This window comes from Penicillium concentricum (assembly GCF_028827145.1).
Source record: "Penicillium concentricum strain IBT 3081 chromosome Unknown utg000006l_segment0_segment0, whole genome shotgun sequence".
NCBI classification, from domain to species: Eukaryota; Fungi; Ascomycota; class Eurotiomycetes; order Eurotiales; family Aspergillaceae; genus Penicillium; species Penicillium concentricum.
The window spans coordinates 1,296,338-1,314,284 of NW_026622759.1; the positions used below are offsets into that span (position 1 = coordinate 1,296,338).

The following is a 17,947-nucleotide window of genomic DNA, read 5'->3' on the forward strand; positions in this document are numbered from 1 at the left end:
CAATGGATCTGATCATTCTTTGAGTAATCAGCGATCAGTGAGCATTCCTTAGACCTTAAGGATCCATCACATGGCACTAAGCCTAACGGGAATCAAGTTTTACTGCGCTACTAGGTGTTAGCCAAGAAAGCTATCATGTCGGACAAATTTAGTATCATCGATTCGAGAATAGCTAGATTTATCTCTTATTCCTCCTTAGAATGTATACTCCTTCGGGCCAACCTTATAAATTGAGAAGGGGGATGACTAAATTACTGGCAATATTATCCAATGAGAGAGTTACAAACAGATGGCACACTTAGTCGCCCGTACACCTCACCTGTGTTCCAACCTTTCGATAACTTTATATCACATACCTGGCCAACCAATTATTTAAAACTGCACCCGATTGGCACGTAAAATGGATCCACTTTAACGTCCCCACTCGTTATGGAGACTATTTTAAACCTTCAGGTGAAACTCTCGGACTTTCCATTTTCCCGCACCGCCTGGCTGTAAGGAACATGAACAAAACGCGGACTCGCTGTCTTTATGCTCCTCCATCTCGCTCACTTTAGCACCTTGATCACAAGATTCGTCCATTGCCACTCCGGAGCTTTCCGGTAGGGCATCTTAATAGACCAACTTTCCACAATGCCTCACTGGTCATGCGAATGGGAGAGTTGTAAGAAACCAGCCGCGCAGAGAGCGGGGGATTGCTTGCTGTGTGATAGACACTTCTGTCGCACGCACCGCCGCGAGCCGTGGCACAAATGTCCAACACCAGAGGTCTATGATACACCTGCTTAAATATCAGCCATAATACAAATGCTCATGCTCATCTAATAGGGAAACTGGGAATCCTACTCTGCTCAATATGCAGCTACAGAGGCTCGTCATATAGACGAGCTATGCCTTCGAATAGATTGTTCTAAGTTATGTTTTCGTGCGTCGACTCTCAGAGAAGGCATCTCGTGTACAGTTGACTTGTCTCGCAAGAGCTTATCTGCCATGATGGGAAACCAGAACTGCCACGCCGAGATCACCTTCGATGATAATGTCAAGTGGCTCGCACGTTTTCGCCTCGTAAGAACCGCATCACCGCCGCGGGAAGTCCGTGATTGGATACTTCGAAGCGAAGCTGCCACTATGACTTACCTTCAGCGGTATACTTGCATTCCCACGCCTAAAATTTTTGATTGGGCATGCGAATCCGATCTAGGAAACCCACTTGGAGTTAACTATATTCTAATGGAAAAACTAGACGGAAAGTCTCTGGATTGGCAGGCGGCGACTCCCCAGCAGAAAGAGAAGGTTATGCAGCAGTTGGTTAACATTTCCCTTGAGATTGATAGACATCCTTTCGAAGCAATGGGATCACTTGTCTCCACGGCTGGAGATGTTATAAACCTTCAAGGTCTCGCACATCAATCGACGTTCCGGATAGGAAAGGGGCCACTCGGTCCATTCTCTTCCTCGCTCGAGGGCTCTCAGGCTATCCTGGAGTCCTACCTCGCAATGATAGCTAGCGGCGAGATTGACCCCTATTATCCACTAGACACTTACCTCGTCCATCGATTTCGCCAAGATATTGTTGGCGCTCTCTTTAAAGACGCCCCACTAAGCGACCAGTTCTTTCTCAAGCACCCGGACGATAAGGGTGACCATATTCTGGTTAATGACTGTTTTGATATTGTGGGTGTCATAGACTGGGAATGGACGCAAACTGTCTCCAAGGTGGAGGCCTTCTGTTCCCCGTGTATGATGTGGCCGGTGGCTGAGTTCTACAGCGGCTTTAATGAGCTAACCGCGGATGAATTGCGGCTAGCTGCCATCCTTCGCGAAAGGGGTCGTGAAGATCTTGCCATCTGTGTCGTTAAGGGCAGAAAGGCCCAGAGATTTTTCTTCGCTCTTGGGCTTGAGAGCTCCTTTCTAGATATACAGACATTTCCGCATATCTTCGCAGGACTCCGGCGGGCCTTCAACCTTGAAGACGAGGAGTGGGAGGCATGGAAGAGCAAGGCTCTCAAGAAATGGAAGGATGATGACTTACTCCTTGGCTTGTTGGAACTAGAACAAAATGAGGAAGGGGGCGGGGCGAGGTGAGAGGGCTTTAAGCAGAATAGATTTTGCAAATCCCATTCGGTATAGGAATACAACCTTTTTTTCGAACAGAAGCTGTGTCGCGCAATTCGTTTATTGTTTGATGAACTAGTTCAGTGGTGTAAGAATAGTCGTCAGATAGGCACCTGAAGCAATGAGATCAGTTGGGTGAATATTTATTGTTCTAGCCGTGGTATTTGTGACCGTGGTATTTGTGAGGTGGTCCCAATCTAATGTATACTATCCAGGGGTGTTTGATCCACCGTTGGCCGCAATACACCAATAGAAACAATCAGCAACAAGGATACTGCACATATTTCAATTGAGCGATACGTAAAGTACATGGCTAGGCAGTGTATGTATTGTCCGTCTTAGATACAATCGTCGAAATACATGATTCCAATGGCGATTGTCTTGTCTCTTAGCTGCTTGCTTGCCTGCCTTTAGGCTAAATCGAGTAGGGGGTTCAGACAGCCTTGCTCTTCTGACTGTCACTTGCGAAATCAGGAGCCCGAACCCGAGCTCGGTTGACGTCGAGTTCAATGACAGGTTTCTGCTAGGATCCAGCAGGCTTGTCTTTACTTGTGTCAGGAGGAAATTGAACACTCGGGGGCTGAAGTTATGCTCACGGGAGCAGATGGTCTACTGTTATACTTTAATTGAGATGGGTCACCGGGGCAGAATCACTGGAATCGGAGATGAAAGGTATTCCAATGTTGCTCATAGCGTTCAATTTGTCAAAGCTTCATGCAACACCCGATTGCCAGTACGCAAAGCCATCGATAATCGTCGGCATGGTTCCATTAGTGCTGATTACTAAGTTTCTGCATGGCAGAAACCGCATTGTCAAATACTGCCGTACGCCGGTGAGATAGTAGTTGGGTGGGTGACCACCGTTGAATGTTGATAGAAATCTGTGGTACGAACAATGTACGGTAAAAATGATAGATATTGAAGACTCTAACTAAAATGACAAAACCCGCTCTTTTCACAATCTGTGCGGACATAGATGACTAACTGTAATATGCACCCGTGGACCTTTGTATGGTATCCGAGGTACCAATTGTCATATGATATTCTGGGTAAATTACCCTGTCTCTGAGTATATAGTTTCGATCTTGTAGTTTATTCCTGAGCTATACTAAGCGACTGATGCTGCGGCGTCCTGTGGTTGCAAGTTCCACCTTGGCTCGCCTGTGCAGGCTGGACCGCATTATGTATATTTCAAAAAGCTATCTCGAACTTGGAAGACTTGAGGAGTTCGAAGGTAATCATGGATAATAATACATAAGTAAAAGCAAGCGTGGTACCAGAATGATATGATATGACTACCCACCACTCGTGTCTCCACGCATCATAGGGTCCCCAAACAGCGACAGCAGCTCGACATAAGGTATATGTTCTGACTGGGGACATTCCATAGCAGTTTCGAAGTCTAACATGGTCACGGCTCCTGTCTCCCTTTGATATAGAACGTTGTGCTTTCCAGCATCGGGCACGTGGATTGACAGAGACCGAAGAATGCGGATAGCCTTCTCACATTCCTCACGGACGTGGGTTCGCTCGCGGTTGCTAAGCTCGCTCCAGACATGGGCGAGCGTCTGTCCATCCTTGTAGGGGAGGACAAGCGCCCTTCCGTGAGGGAATAAACTTGAGCACATTATGTTCCCAGCAAGTATCATGTTCGCGAAGACACCGTAACCCCTAGGTCGTGAGTCTGACAGACGCTCATAGACAGCACATTCCGCATTCGACCTAGACGAATACACATGGTGAGATAAGGACCAGGATAATAGCAATCGGAAATGTACTTACGCCCGATCCTGTCTGGGACTCCAGCACTTCACGATATGGCGTGTCCCTTGGTGTTCAACCTCGAAGAGAGCCTTATCTGTCTGGCTAGGGGGTGAAATCCTCCGGGACACGTTTAAGATAGAAAGCGCTCCTCCCTGGTGGCTGAGAATGATTGTATTCGGGGTAACGTTCATGTTCAGCCCGGTCACTAGACTACCTTCAGTGGTATGGTCTCTGAGCCCAGAAGGGTGGAGAGAAGCCTGTAGACCATTTTGACCTCGAAGCTGACATTCATGTTAGCGGTAATTTGCTAACACCCTTTGAATATAACTTACTCGCTCTGCCCTGAAGTCTGAACACTCGATGTAGTCATGGCCCTGTTCAGCAAGGATACAGAACCCCGCAAAACACTGCCGAACAGACAAATTCGTATCCTGGTCTCGAACCGGTGGGGAGACACAGAAGGCGAAGTCAGCTGTCCGCTTGACGAATACTGTCCCCGGTATGTTGACAGAAAGCCGTAGCGCAACCCGAATTTCCTCATCTGCGCCACGAGTTGACCTATAAATATGTGAGTGATAGTAGTATGACGCTAGGATAAACTGCATATACCAAGATGGGGTAAATACTGCAGAAGAATCACGGGGTCGGACGGAGAAAATCGATCGAGCGCGACAGTCCAGTAGGTCTTGACTCCGCCGACTATCTTGACCTGTGCTTGGGAGTCGTTGCTGAAGAGAGTCACACCTATAGATATATATGGGATAACGTCCGATGTTGGAGCTTCAAAGGCTTGAATATCTCCCATCACCATTGCCGGCTGTGAGGCGTGCACAAGAATCTTGGCAACTGGCTCGCAGACATTGTTGACGAACCGACCAGATAAGCCGATTTCATTTCCGAACAGGTATACCTCGCCGCTAGGAGAGTCGATGTGGGCAATCTGGAAGTTAAGGTCCAGCGATGAGAGGGCTGATTGTATCTCCTGGTCGAATGTGGTCCACTGGTGGATAAACCTTTGGTCTAGCCACTCGGTGGAGACGGTGGAGACTGACGGGTGGCTCGTGCCACGGGCTTGTCGTATGAGGGGCAAAGGACTTGCAAGAACTTGACCGGCTGTCTGCATTTTGATCGATGATACATAGCCAGATTTGAATGAAGATTCGAGCGGGATGAGAAGAATCAGGTAAGAAGAAAGAGAAGAGTCGAGGGGAGGAAGAAGCAAGATCATACAATTAGCTTCCCACCACTAAACCTTTTCTGGTCGTTCATGGGTGCCTGGGGTGAAGAGGCTTGAGTGCCTTATAGTTCGGGCACGAACGCGGCTATCTCCGTCTGAGCGTGGATCGGTCTGGCTGAACGGCATTATTATAGTGGAGGATGGATTGTTCCTGGGGCTAGATGGATTTGACGGTGTATGAAGACCGGCATACCGGAGGATTCATTGATCCTACATGTTTTATAATTAATATTATGTGTCAGAAACTAAGGTCGAATATATGGTGGAGACAGGGTAATGTGCTCCTAGACTGCGACATCGCCCATGGACGGGCGGGTAGGCATTGCCCACGGGCCTTATATAAGCGGGAAATGGGCCCTATAGAGAGGCCTATAGACGGGCCCTACCCTTAGGGCCCACGGGCCTTAGGCGTCGTAGGCGCCTATAGGCCTTTTTAGTAAGCAGAATTTCTTAACCTCGTGACCTACATTATTTGTGCATTTTTTCTCTATATTTTTGAGTAATTCGATTATAGGTATAATGACTTAATACTACTATCAATTTTCTAACCTCGGTTAGAAAAATGAACTATAGAAGCCTTTATACAATAACTTAACACATTGTCACTTTTTTAACCGGGGTTAGAAATAAGCCTTAGAAGCCTTTACATAATAACTTAGGCATTTATTATAGTTATATATTCACACTAATACGATATAAATTAATTATTATTAGGTTTACTACGCTTCCTTACTTCTCTTAAACTAGGGCGCTTTTAAGTGCTACCCTTATCTCTATAATAAGGGAGATAAGGACTACTCTTATCTTCGCTATCGACTAGCTCACTTCTCTATCGCTTCCGCGTACTTAGCACTATAGAAGGACGAGGAAGCTAACTCTCTATTATTAACTCGTGCTCGATTAGTCTAATAGGATTATTATCCTCGGAATCCTCACTATCGCTAATTAGTTTAGGTATATTAGTGGTAAGCTTAGCCTCTCTCTATTCGTCTACTTCTTATATTAAATCTAAGGACGTATCCTTATCGGGTAGAATTGCTATTTACCTAGGCGCTACCGGAAACGGCTGCCCTCTAGCTAGGTTTCTCTTATAGCCTACTCGCCTATACGTGATCTACTAACTAAATTATTGGTTAGCTCTTAATAGCCTATCTATATACCCGGTAGGGCCCCGTTGATTAGTGACGGGTAGGTCTATAATATTATCTCCCCCTCTCCTAGGGTTTCGTCCTCGAAGCCATTTAAAGCTAACGACCGCCCCTTAGGTAAGTGATACTAGTTATTTTTTCTATTTTCTTATTTTTCGATATTATCCCCTCGCTATACCTATTTCTAACGAGGTGCGTAAGAAAAATAGATTGCGTTAATATAATACTATTCTTACCGTAGGTTTAATTATCGACACCCCTTATAAACACTATTCTAACAATTTTATCGACTATATTATAGACTCGAAGAGTTAGAATTATATAGAGTGCACTTATCGTAGGCGTAAGTGCGTAAAGCGTTTTTATAATAATCGTGAGTGGGAATCGCTCGAGCGCGATCGTAAAAAGGTAGCGTTAGAGTTAGAGTAAGCCTAAAAATAATAGCTTAAGTACTCTTAATAAATAAATTAAACGATATTAAAGATACTTCGCCTTTAGAAACAATAATAGTTTCTAAAGGATCGTGGTAGTTAGATATTAAATTATAACTCGGTGGTAATAGAGTAGTTAGATACTAAAGATCCTCTCGGAGCTAAGGACCTTGCTAAGCTAGATCGTCTCGCTAACGCACACGATACTCAGATTCTTACCGCCACGTTAGAGAATCCTACTCTAACTTAGATGTTTAGTCCCCTATCCCCTTTAGTCTTAGAGGGGGTGGATTTATCCTTCCTTATCGGCGATTCTTCCTTGACTTCCGCTATTTAGGAGTCTACTTCGCCTCTACGTAATAATCCTAGACTAGTTGGTAGTAGCCCCTTAGGTTCGCGATAGGTTCCTATATATTTTCTAAGGTAGGGTATCCTTTCCACTTTACTAAAAGTTGTTACTAATTATTATGCTATCTATCCGATAGGATTCGTTCGACCTTATATTTATCTTCGGTGTCCTCGAGTTCTATATTTATTATAAGTTCGGCGTTTTCTAGTACGGGTTCGAGTAACGAGATATAAAACACTATATAGAGTTTCTATATACTTTCCGGTAGCTTTAAGCGATAACTAACTAGTCCTAATTTTTCTTTAATTTTAAACGGTCCTAATCGTAGGTGGTCTAATTTATTGCTAGGTCGCTTAGTTTTGATATTGCGGCGTAATAGGTAAACCTTTTCCCCCTCTTTTAGGTTAGGTCCCTCTCTATAGTGGTTATCGTAGTATTTTTTTATACGTAGGTTAATAAAGTCAATATCTCTAGCTAGTTATATATATAACTTCTTTAGTCCGCTAGCTTTTAGCCTTACTAATTCTACTATAGTGGTTCTATTAAGTGGTTCTCCGTATACCACTAGGTTATACCCGTAATTCGTAAAGAATAGTATCTCGTTAGTTATTAAGTGTGCTATATTATTGTATACTAGCTATGCCGTTAGCAATAGTCCTACCTAGTCGTCTTACTAGTAGTTCACGTAGTGTCGTAGGTACTATTTTAATATCTAGTTTACTCTTTCTATCTATCTATTAGTTTATAGATAGTATACTATAGAGAGTCTAAGCTTAATACCTATTTAATCCGTAAATAACTACTATATATTCGATATAAACAACTTATCTCTATCTAATGTGATTTTACTTGGTATTCCGTGGTTCGCGACCATCTATCGTAGTATAATGTTTACTATTTATCCGGCATTAATAGTTTCGGTAGTCGGAATTATATAGGCGTATTTAGTGAGCCTATCGACTATAACTATGATTATATCGTGTCCTTCGGAGATTAGTAGCTTTATAATAAAGTCTATCGTAATCTATTCCTATAGCTTACTTAGTGTCTCCGATAACTATAATTCTCTATATAGTACGTGTCGTGCTAGTTTATTTTATTAGCACGTATCGTATACTCTAATATAGAATCGGACCTTTCGCTATATATTTAGAAAATAGTAATTTCGCGAAATGTGTTCGATCGTCTTTTCTACCCCTAGATATCTATATATAATATCGTCGTAGTGTCGTTTAATGACTTCGTTTCTTAGCTTAGCTAGAACATAGATTAATCTATATATATAGAATAGTCTAGTCTCGTCCTTAGTGAGCTTACCACCTTTCTCGACGAGTTAGTTGATTATGTCTTCTTCTATTACGTCTCTGATTTATTATAGGAAATCATCGTCCTTTAGTTCCACTATCGCGGCTAATAGCTGTTTATTGTACGAAATAGTGCTATCTAAGTTTTGTCTTAAGACTACTAGTTCCGCTACTTTAGTGCCTAGTTCGTAGTCTAGTTATCTACTTAACGCGTCTACTTAGCTATTTTCTATTCCCTTATAGTGTTCGATTCTAAAATTGTATTATACTAAGGTCTTAGCCTATCGCGCTTATTATCGTGTAAGAACTTTAGTTATTATAAAGAACGTAAGGTTCTTATGATCGGACTTAACTATCACTATATATTTTACTCCTTCTAGATATACTCTCTAGACTTAGAATACTAACACTATAGCTAGTAGTTCCTTATCGTATATATCGTAGTTAAGTTCTACTAGGATTATTTTTCTCGACTAAAACGCGACTAGTCGGTACTTCCTATCTATTCCTAGTTGCGTTAGTCTTACTCCTAGAGCGTAGTCTAAAGCGTCTATTTCTATAATAATTAGTTCGTCGTAGCTAAACGTAGCCATAATCGTTCCTTATCTAAAGAGCTACTTAAGTTATTAGAATAATACTTCTGCTACCTTATCCTATTCGAACTTTTAATCTTTCTTAGTGAGTCGATAGAGTCCTAACGCTACCTTAGCGTATCCGTCGATAATCTTTCGATAGTAATTAGCGAGACTAAGAAACTATTATACTTCTTTTATTGTCTTAGGTATTAGCTATTCTATAATACTCTTAACCTTATCTTCCTCTATCCCGAGTCTATCCGGGCTAATATAATATCCTAGGAACGTGGTTTCCTAGACGTGGAATTCGTATTTCTTAAGTTTAAGGGTGACTTCTACTTCTCTTAATTTCTATAGTACGAGCTTATTATATTTAATATATTCTTCGAGTGTTTTCGAGAAAACTAGGATATCGTCTAGATAGGCGATAACGAAGATGTCTAAGTATTCCTTAATCGCTTTAAAGATAAAGCGTTAGAATATTGCTAGTGCGTTAGTAAGGCCGAAAGGTATAACCTTATATTCGTAGTGTCCGAACTTAGTTCTAAATACCGTTTTCTACTTATAGCCTAGCTTAATCCTAATGCGATAGTACGTATTAGTAATGTTATACTTCGAAAAGTACTTCGCTCCTCCGATCCTATCCTATATTTCGTGAATCAAAGGTAGTGGGTGCCGATCTTTAATAGTAATCGAATTTAGATATCGATAGTCTACGCAAAGCCTAAGGTTCCTATCCTTCTTTAGTACGAAGATAATTGGGTATCCGGCTAATGATTTCGAGGCTCGGATATAACCTTTCTATAGGTTCTCGTCGATATATTCTTTAAGTGTTTCCGACTCCTTCTAAGATAACTAATAGATAGGTTTAAAAGTAGGTTTAGTACCTTCTATCGTGTTAATCTTATAGTTAAAGGGTCTATGCTTAGGTAATACTCTATCGGCCGGTGCCGTAAATATATCCTAGAACTCTAGGTATTTATCCGGAATCCTAGGTTTATCGCTGACTACGTATAGCTTTTCTTATTTAATTATTACGTATTCCGCTAGTTCTTAGTCGGATATATCTAGTGATTGTTCTATCGTGTCCGGGGCCGCGCCTATAACCGATACCCTAGTCCGCTTACTCCTAGACTAGTGGTTACTACCTCGATTTCCTAGAGCAGACTTCTTCCGACGTATCTTATACTCGTCGTACTATTCTATACACCTATACCTATCGAAGGTGATTTATCCCGATTACTAATCGATGTTCGGGTTATACTTCCTAAGCTATAGAACGCCTAAGACGATATCGTAGTCTCCCGTTTTTAGGATATTAAATTTTATTAATTCTAGATATCCGTAGATAGATATTAGTAGGGTGATAGTTTCCTTACTAACTCCTCCGGAGAGTACTTCTCTATCGAGTCCTGTAACTAGAATTACGTGTGGTAGTGGTTTAGTGGTAACCTATCGGGTTTCCTAGAATCCTAGGTTTATGAAATTGTTAGTGGCTCCCGAGTCGATAAGAGTCTATGCTTTACCTATCGGTAGGATTATATATAACTTAATATAGGTCCCTAATAGTGTTACTACTAGATATATTATCGGTCGATCCTAGTGATCGTATATCTAGCGTCCGTTGTACTAAATTCCCTGATATTCTTACTTCTATTGTGGCTTCTTTATCCACCGTAGTGGTCTTAGCTCGATGCCTAAATCTAACTTACCGGACCCGTGGGTGGTATATATCTTATTATAGTATATAACACTAGCTATCTTACCGTGTCCCGGGTATCGTGCGTATCCTTTGCACGCGTAAGTGGAATCTTCGTAGGGGCATCCTACTAGGTCGTCGCCTTCCTTAATAGCGTTAATAAGGTGCTAGTCTAGTCTACTAGGCTATATCTTTCCTTCGAGGTGCCCTATAAGCTTATTATTAGCTTCTTTATCCTTTTAATAGTATATTAGACTTCCTTATAGTGTCTCGGGGATCACTTAGTCCTCTCCTAGGAACGTACGTATTATTCCTAGACCACTAGTGGTTCCGGGGAACGTAGTTAGTGTTCCTAGGAGCCCCACTTCCTATTCCTAGGAATCGCTAGACTATTCCGAGGAGTAGTTTAGCTCCTAGGAAATATACTAGGTCTATCCTTAACTTTCTATATTATCCTAATCGATTTCTAGGTAATCGCTATACGGCTCGTCGGCTAACCCTTTAATATATAGGTTGCCCGCTATTATCTCTTCTAGGCTTAGGTTTTCCTATCTTACTAAGAGATCTTCTAAGGACTCCGTCCTTAGGTGATTTCTTCTAGATTCTCGAGTCGTACGTAACTCTTTACGTGTTACTTATATATACTACCGTTTCTCGTACGGTTTCTTCTACTTATATTCGAATACGCGGTGTCCTAGTTTTCCGTATATAAAGTAGAGATTCTTCTATCGACGCTCTTTTTACTCGTCCTAAGTGGCGTCTAACTCTATTAGCTTCGGGCTATATAGATTAGGGTCGCGTGGTACCCTATCGCGGCGCCTATAACCGAATCGGTTAAATCTATAACTCTTGCCCTTTTTCCACTAGTCTATTTCTCGGCGTTTATACCGTCGCTCGTTAATATAGTTATCGATCTTAACTACGATCGCGATAAGTTAGTCTAGGGTTTCTAGCCTATCGATTTGTGCTAGCTTATCCTTAATATCTAGCTTAAGTCCTACCTCGAAGTACGGAATATACGCCCGGTCGGGTAGGTCTAGATAGGATATAATTTGTTAAAACTCGGAGGCGTAGACTAACGCGCTAGTCTATTATCTGATTTTCTATAGCTTACGTTTAGCCGTTCTAGTTACGTCGATATCTCCGAATATTCGTTCTAGGTATTATCGGAAACTACTATAGCTATTAAAGATATCGGTGGTCGTGCTTAACTAATCTTCCGGTGCTTTCTCGTAGTAGTCCCTAATATATGGTTCGAGCTAGTTCTATACTTATCCGCGTAGGTAGGTTAATATAAAAATCACCCTACTTACTTCGGATAGAAGCTTGACTTTGTTTATATTAATATGTATATCTATCTAAGTGAGGAATCCGCGAAGCTTGGTTCGGTTTCCCTCGAAGTACTTAGCCTTAGGTAGCGTCGGCCCTTAGATAGCACTAGCTAGTGCGGAAGTAGTGACTTAGGTATATATCTATACTAGGTAGTCTTCTACCTAAGCGTTATACTTCTTCTACTCCGCTAGTTACTTTAGTAAAGCTTTAACCTATTGTTAAAGTTCCTAGGTTTTCGCTTCTTAGGCGTCTTCCTAATTATCCTACTCCCGTCTAGTCGGTGCTTTAACCACGGGTGTCTTACCGGATGATATATTGATTTATAACTTAAAACTTGATTTAAGACGGTCTTTAATATATTACGCACTACTAACTAGTCATAGTTAGGTTAGATAGGTCCTAGGTATACTTACCTTAATACTCCTTAGGTATCTAACGTTAACGGTCTATCGTAACTAAGCTATTACCTATTAGGTCTTACGCTAGCCTAAGTCCTATTAAGAGATCGGGGAACGATGCTAGTGAGAGCGCCGAGTAGATCTATACCGTAGTATTAGTCTACTCGTGAGTGTTATCGAGTTATAATTAAGTAAGAAAGTTATAGTAGTTCTAAAGGTAAATATAAGTAATAATATAGGATTAAAGACGAAGAACTAAACTAAGTATATAAACGAGTGTCCTTATATATCCTTCGTTCCCTACTCCCTTAGTGACTCCCTAGGAGTCGCCGTTAGAGTCACTAGTGACTCCCTCTATATACTCCCTAGGAGTAGATTCGGGGGTCACGGTCACGTGATCAGACGGTCTAGGTATTCGTAGTTATTATCGAGTAGAATTGCTATTTACCTAGGCGCTACCGGAAACGGCTGCCCTCTAGCTAGGTTTCTCTTGTGGCCTACTCGCCTACACGTGATCTACTGACTAAATTATTGGTTGGCTCTTGATGGCCTATCTATGTGCCCGGTGGGGCCCCGTTGATTGGTGACGGGTAGGTCCGTAACAATATCCCGTACTAAGTTAAAAAGACGTTTAACTCCAGCGCCTATTATAGGAATAGAGAGAATATCGCGAGTGTGAGTAATTTAGCAGATAGAATATTATAGCCTAATAGTAGGTTATAATATTTTATAGAGGAAGTAATATCTTATATAATATGATTATATAAGATATAGCATTGAAGGTTATACTTATCCTAAATAGGAGATAAAGATATATGTATATGGATGAGAATATATTAAGAAGTATATTATTATTCTATTAGAGAGTAGACTGTCACCCTTTTTATAGACATTTTAGGAGGCAAATATAAGATAATATAAGATATCATATTATCTCACGATTTATGGCGATTTAGAAGTGAATCATTCTTGGTATAATAGTATATTATAGTAGAGTATAATGGTGTGAAGGATATCATATATAAATTACTGGTAACTATTACTATATCTAAGGATATACTAATAGTGGTAAACTATATTATGATTCACTTCTAAATCGCCATAAATCGTGAGATAATATGATATCTTATATTATCTTATATTTGCCTCCTAAAATGTCTATAAAAAGGGTGACAGTCTACTCTCTAATAGAATAATAATATACTTCTTAATATATTCTCATCCATATACATATATCTTTATTAGAGTGCGCCAAAAACCGCAATTGGGGGCAAGGTTTGCCCCCAAAAACCAAACCGCAGTGGTTGCGGTTTCCAACCACCCAAACCGCAACCAAACCACAAACCACTGCGGTTCCCCAATGGGGCCCCAACAAAAACCATTTTTGTATAAAATTGAGGTCTTGGCATACATAAACTGGGTGACTCATGCTAATATATTACTGTTATTTAACCTTGTATTGGTCACAACTATACTTTATATCCGCGTGGGCGGTAGCATTTGTTTCTAACCTCGGTCAGAAATATACTACGTGGGTAGAGCCTAAGCCTTAACTAGTACTAGTATCAGCCTATTATATGGATAATAAAAAGGAGAAATTGTTGGGTCTTAGATGTTCTTCTATATTTTATCGCGGAAATATATATTCAATATAACAGTTTAATATATATCTTTCCCTGATCACTACAGTTTCCCTACAACTTTTTAAATAAAGGTATTATAATATTATAACTTATATTAATCAATTACGAATTATCCTTTTTATAAATATTATCCTATTTCAATAATAACTCCTTAGTTTATAGACTGTAAAATTAGTTTAAAGTCACTTAGTTATTTAGTTGAGACTTTGATATAGCTGCTGCCTTAGGCTCAATTTTCGAGGTAGCTTTCGGCGGAAAAATGATTTAAAGTTTCTTGCGGTTTCTTGCGGTTTTTTAATGGTTTCTTACGGTTTTTATTGGTTTTTTGCGGTTTCTTGATGGTTTCTTGCGGTTTTGACCCATATAGTAAGCTACTGTTATCCAATTAGCGGCTTAGTATACTAATTAAATCGCGATATATCCACTTATTTAGGAATCCTTTGTTGTCCTGTCAGTCGCGTCTATATAGTTAGTTAGAATCTGTATAATTTATGTAAGTCTGACCCTTCCCTCTTAGTATTTACCATTAGTAGTTGTGTTTTCATACTCATCATGTCTCAAACCCAGCAATCTGCCTTCTCCTCATCGATCTACGATAGTGATTTCGACAATTATACTCACAATCATCCTTTTATATCTGATCTATCTGAGAGTCAGGAAACATTACCTTTATTCGAAACGGACTTCCTCCGACCGTCCCTACCTCCATCAATCCCTTCAACATTCACACGTGTTGGCCCTGGTCGTAAGAAGGTCTATTTTCTCTATGACGAAATGCTCCATAACGACTGGGTAAGTTGGTGGCTAGAGACAGGCTTCGGTAAGAAACAACATATATCCTGGGACGCGAAACATCAGTCTAGTACCTGGGACACATTTCACCAGGTCGCCCATAGCTCTGATGGTACTGCAAAGGTTATGTGCAAGCGCTGTGGACAGATTCTTGAGCACCCAAACTTTGTCCGTGAGACAAAAGATGGGAAGAAACAGCGTCAAGGAACCTCAACTATGAAAGGCCACCTTTCTAGCGCAGGGTGTATAAAAGCTACCCAAGGTCAAGGGACAGATATCACTCGATTTTTACAGCTCAAGGTATGTTTCTCGTCTATTATTATAATTAGTTCTAGTCTAATTCCTAGACTATAACTAGAATACGCCGATCGCCAATGAATTCAGTCAAGAGATATGGGAACAAGAGCTTCTTACATTTCTTACGGTCGCGCGTCTTCCCTTTCGGCTGATCGAGCATCCTAAGTTTCATCGCTTAATCCAGATAGCCCAATCTGCACCGAGGGTCCCGGATATCCCTTCAGCAAAGACTATACGACGCCGGCTACAATCCTCCGTACAACAACAACAGGAAAGAATTCTAAGAATGCTCCCAGAAGATACAAAAATATCAATTGCTCTTGATTGCTGGACCTCGCCTTTCACATAGGCATTTATGGCTATAACTGGCTATTTTATCGATAAGGACTGGCAATACCGTGAGGTTCTTCTCGGCTTTGAACCCCTTTACGGATCACACTCTGGTGTGAACCTAAGTTCTGTACTCCTCGATATACTTTTGCGACATAAGATCGAAGATCGGGTCTTCGCAATCACGACTGACAATGCATCAAATAACCAGACATTGGTTGATACACTACAACAAGCAATATCAGAAGACACTACCCTTATTAGGGTCCCTTGTCTTGCCCATGTGATTTAGCTGAGCCTTAATGAGCTTCTTGGGTATATTAAGGCTTGCCCGCTCAATGAATCAACGGAGACACGGTGGACAGAGCAGCGATCCCAGTCAGCGCGTATGAATGCAACTAAGCAAAATATTGCCAATACACTATCGAAGGTATATATTTATACAATCTAGAGTTTTTATATTATACTAACTACGATATCTAGATTCGAAACCTTGCGATCTATGTGAATGCAAGTCCCCAACGACGGGAAACCTTCTACAATCTACAAGGCGAAACAACAAAGCTTATGCCTCTTCAAGACGTTAAGACACGCTGGAATTCTACGTTTCTAATGCTTCGACGTGCAAAACGCTTACGATCGTTTTTCCAGCCATTTTGTGATGAGTATAAGCGGCCTGATATAGTACTCGAGGACGAAGAATGGCGCCAGGTTGACTACCTTCTCTTCATTACCCAGCCCTTCTTTGATTTCACAGTTGAACTTTCAAAAACCCGGGATGCCACTACACATCATGTATTTCTGATTTATAACAAGCTGTTTGAGCACCTAGAGCTATCAATCACCCAGCTTACGCGGAAGAAGACTACCTGGAAGCGACAGATGCTTCAGGCGTTACAAGCTGCGCGAAAGAAGCTTGATGAGTACTACTCTGAGACAGATAACGTACGAGGGCATCTTTATGCAATCACTACAATGCTAGCTCCAGCGAACAAATTCTAGTTCTTCCAAACAGATGATTGGGATGATCGTTGGCGTACGATATACAGAAAGTCTCTTGAAGAGCATTTGGCTGTTTATAAAGAACGTCTTGCCCAGCAACCGACGTCTCCTCTATCTCTTTCGTTAGGGGGAGGAATATCGCGCCTAGACTCGATGGTAAAGCCAAAGCGTCCCCGCTCTGCTGTAGCAGGCGATGAGCTTTCGCAATATCTTGATAGTGGTATGTATCCTTAATTACTTTGCTTTATATGATATTAATTATCCCACAAGCTACTATAGATATAGCGCCTTTAGTGTTTTAGAGGGAGAATGCCTATCGTTTCCTAACTCTTGCAGCCCTTGCACGAGATATGCTTTCAGTCCCTGCGACTGGTGCTGGTGTTGAACGACTTTTTAATACTGCCCGAGATATCTGTCACTATCGCCGTGGAAGATTAAGTGCAACAACTATCCAGGAGTTAATGATGTTTCTTTGTACTTCAAAATTCGAGATCGAGGAGGAACAGGCAGTATTCCTACAGGAATTCTTTACTCGCGACGAGATCGAAGCGGCAAAGGAGGAGAAGGAAATCACAACTAATACAGTGAACGTCGATCCGATTAGTGATACTGAGGAAGAGCAAACCCAGGAAGAGGAAGAGGTGCAAGGTAGGGAGGATATACAGGTTATGATCGATCATGATACTGACCCTCCCCTTCCTTCTAATAAAGATAAAAGCACTCAGATACGTGCTTCTGTAAGAGCTCGGAAACGGATCAGACATGACGAGGATCTATACCAGTATTATTAGCGATCAACAGGATAGCGAATTCAATCATTACACTAATTTCTGACCGCGGTCAAAAAGCTAGTACTATAATAAGAGAACCCTATATTTCTGACCGCGGTCAGAAATCAAGTGCCTAAGCCTAAAGCACTTATTTCACATATATCATATCTTCGAAGTCAAATACCCTAAGAAACAGAGAAAACCCGCATAAATTATACACTGACAAGGACCCACCCAGTTTGCATTGTTTGCCAAACCATTGGGGCCCCAAGAACCATTGCGGTTTGGGCCTCGAAAACCAAAAACCGCAATGGTTTCTGAAACTGGCCCCAAAAACCAAACCATTTGCGGTTTGGGGCGGTTTGGTTTTGCGGTTTTGCGGTTTTTGGCGCACTCTAATCTTTATCTCCTATTTAGGATAAGTATAACCTTCAATGCTATATCTTATATAATCATATTATATAAGATATTACTTCCTCTATAAAATATTATAACCTACTATTAGGCTATAATATTCTATCTGCTAAATTACTCACAACGACTAAAACGACGCCGAAAATGGCTCCCTTTTAGCTGAATTTAAGTCCCCTCTATTTTCGCCCGGTCTATTCAAGCGCCTATAAGATACTTCGCCTTCCCTCCTCTCCGGTGTCTTTATACCTCCTATCCTCCTATCCTTGTTACCTACGCTTTAAGACGACCTCGACTTTATCGTTTCCTATAACACGAATTTTCCACCCTAGTCTTTAGGCCTTCACAAG

The 17,947-nt window shown here is 41.3% G+C and overlaps 3 protein-coding genes across 3 annotated transcripts; 2 read left to right on the forward strand and 1 right to left on the reverse strand.

Annotated features, from left to right (window-relative positions):
• Positions 1–990: 990 nt before the first annotated feature.
• On the forward strand, positions 991–2,085 carry N7517_010672 (uncharacterized protein; the record flags this gene model as incomplete). The annotated part of the gene is made up of 1 exon (XM_056728395.1): positions 991–2,085. One exon carries the CDS (start codon positions 991–993, stop codon positions 2,083–2,085), a length of 1,095 nt encoding a protein of 364 aa, XP_056574210.1.
• A 1,325-nt stretch (positions 2,086–3,410) lies between these two features.
• N7517_010673 (uncharacterized protein) lies at positions 3,411–5,002 on the reverse strand (the record flags this gene model as incomplete). The annotated part of the gene is made up of 4 exons (XM_056728396.1): positions 3,411–3,837; positions 3,898–4,160; positions 4,212–4,437; positions 4,506–5,002. The coding sequence occupies 4 exons, from the start codon at positions 5,000–5,002 to the stop codon at positions 3,411–3,413; spliced, it is 1,413 nt and encodes a 470-aa protein (XP_056574211.1).
• A 9,545-nt stretch (positions 5,003–14,547) lies between these two features.
• On the forward strand, positions 14,548–17,207 carry N7517_010674 (uncharacterized protein; the record flags this gene model as incomplete). Its single annotated transcript, XM_056728397.1, has 4 exons — positions 14,548–15,087; positions 15,898–16,359; positions 16,417–16,636; positions 16,753–17,207. The coding sequence occupies 4 exons, from the start codon at positions 14,548–14,550 to the stop codon at positions 17,205–17,207; spliced, it is 1,677 nt and encodes a 558-aa protein (XP_056574212.1).
• Positions 17,208–17,947: the final 740 nt, after the last annotated feature.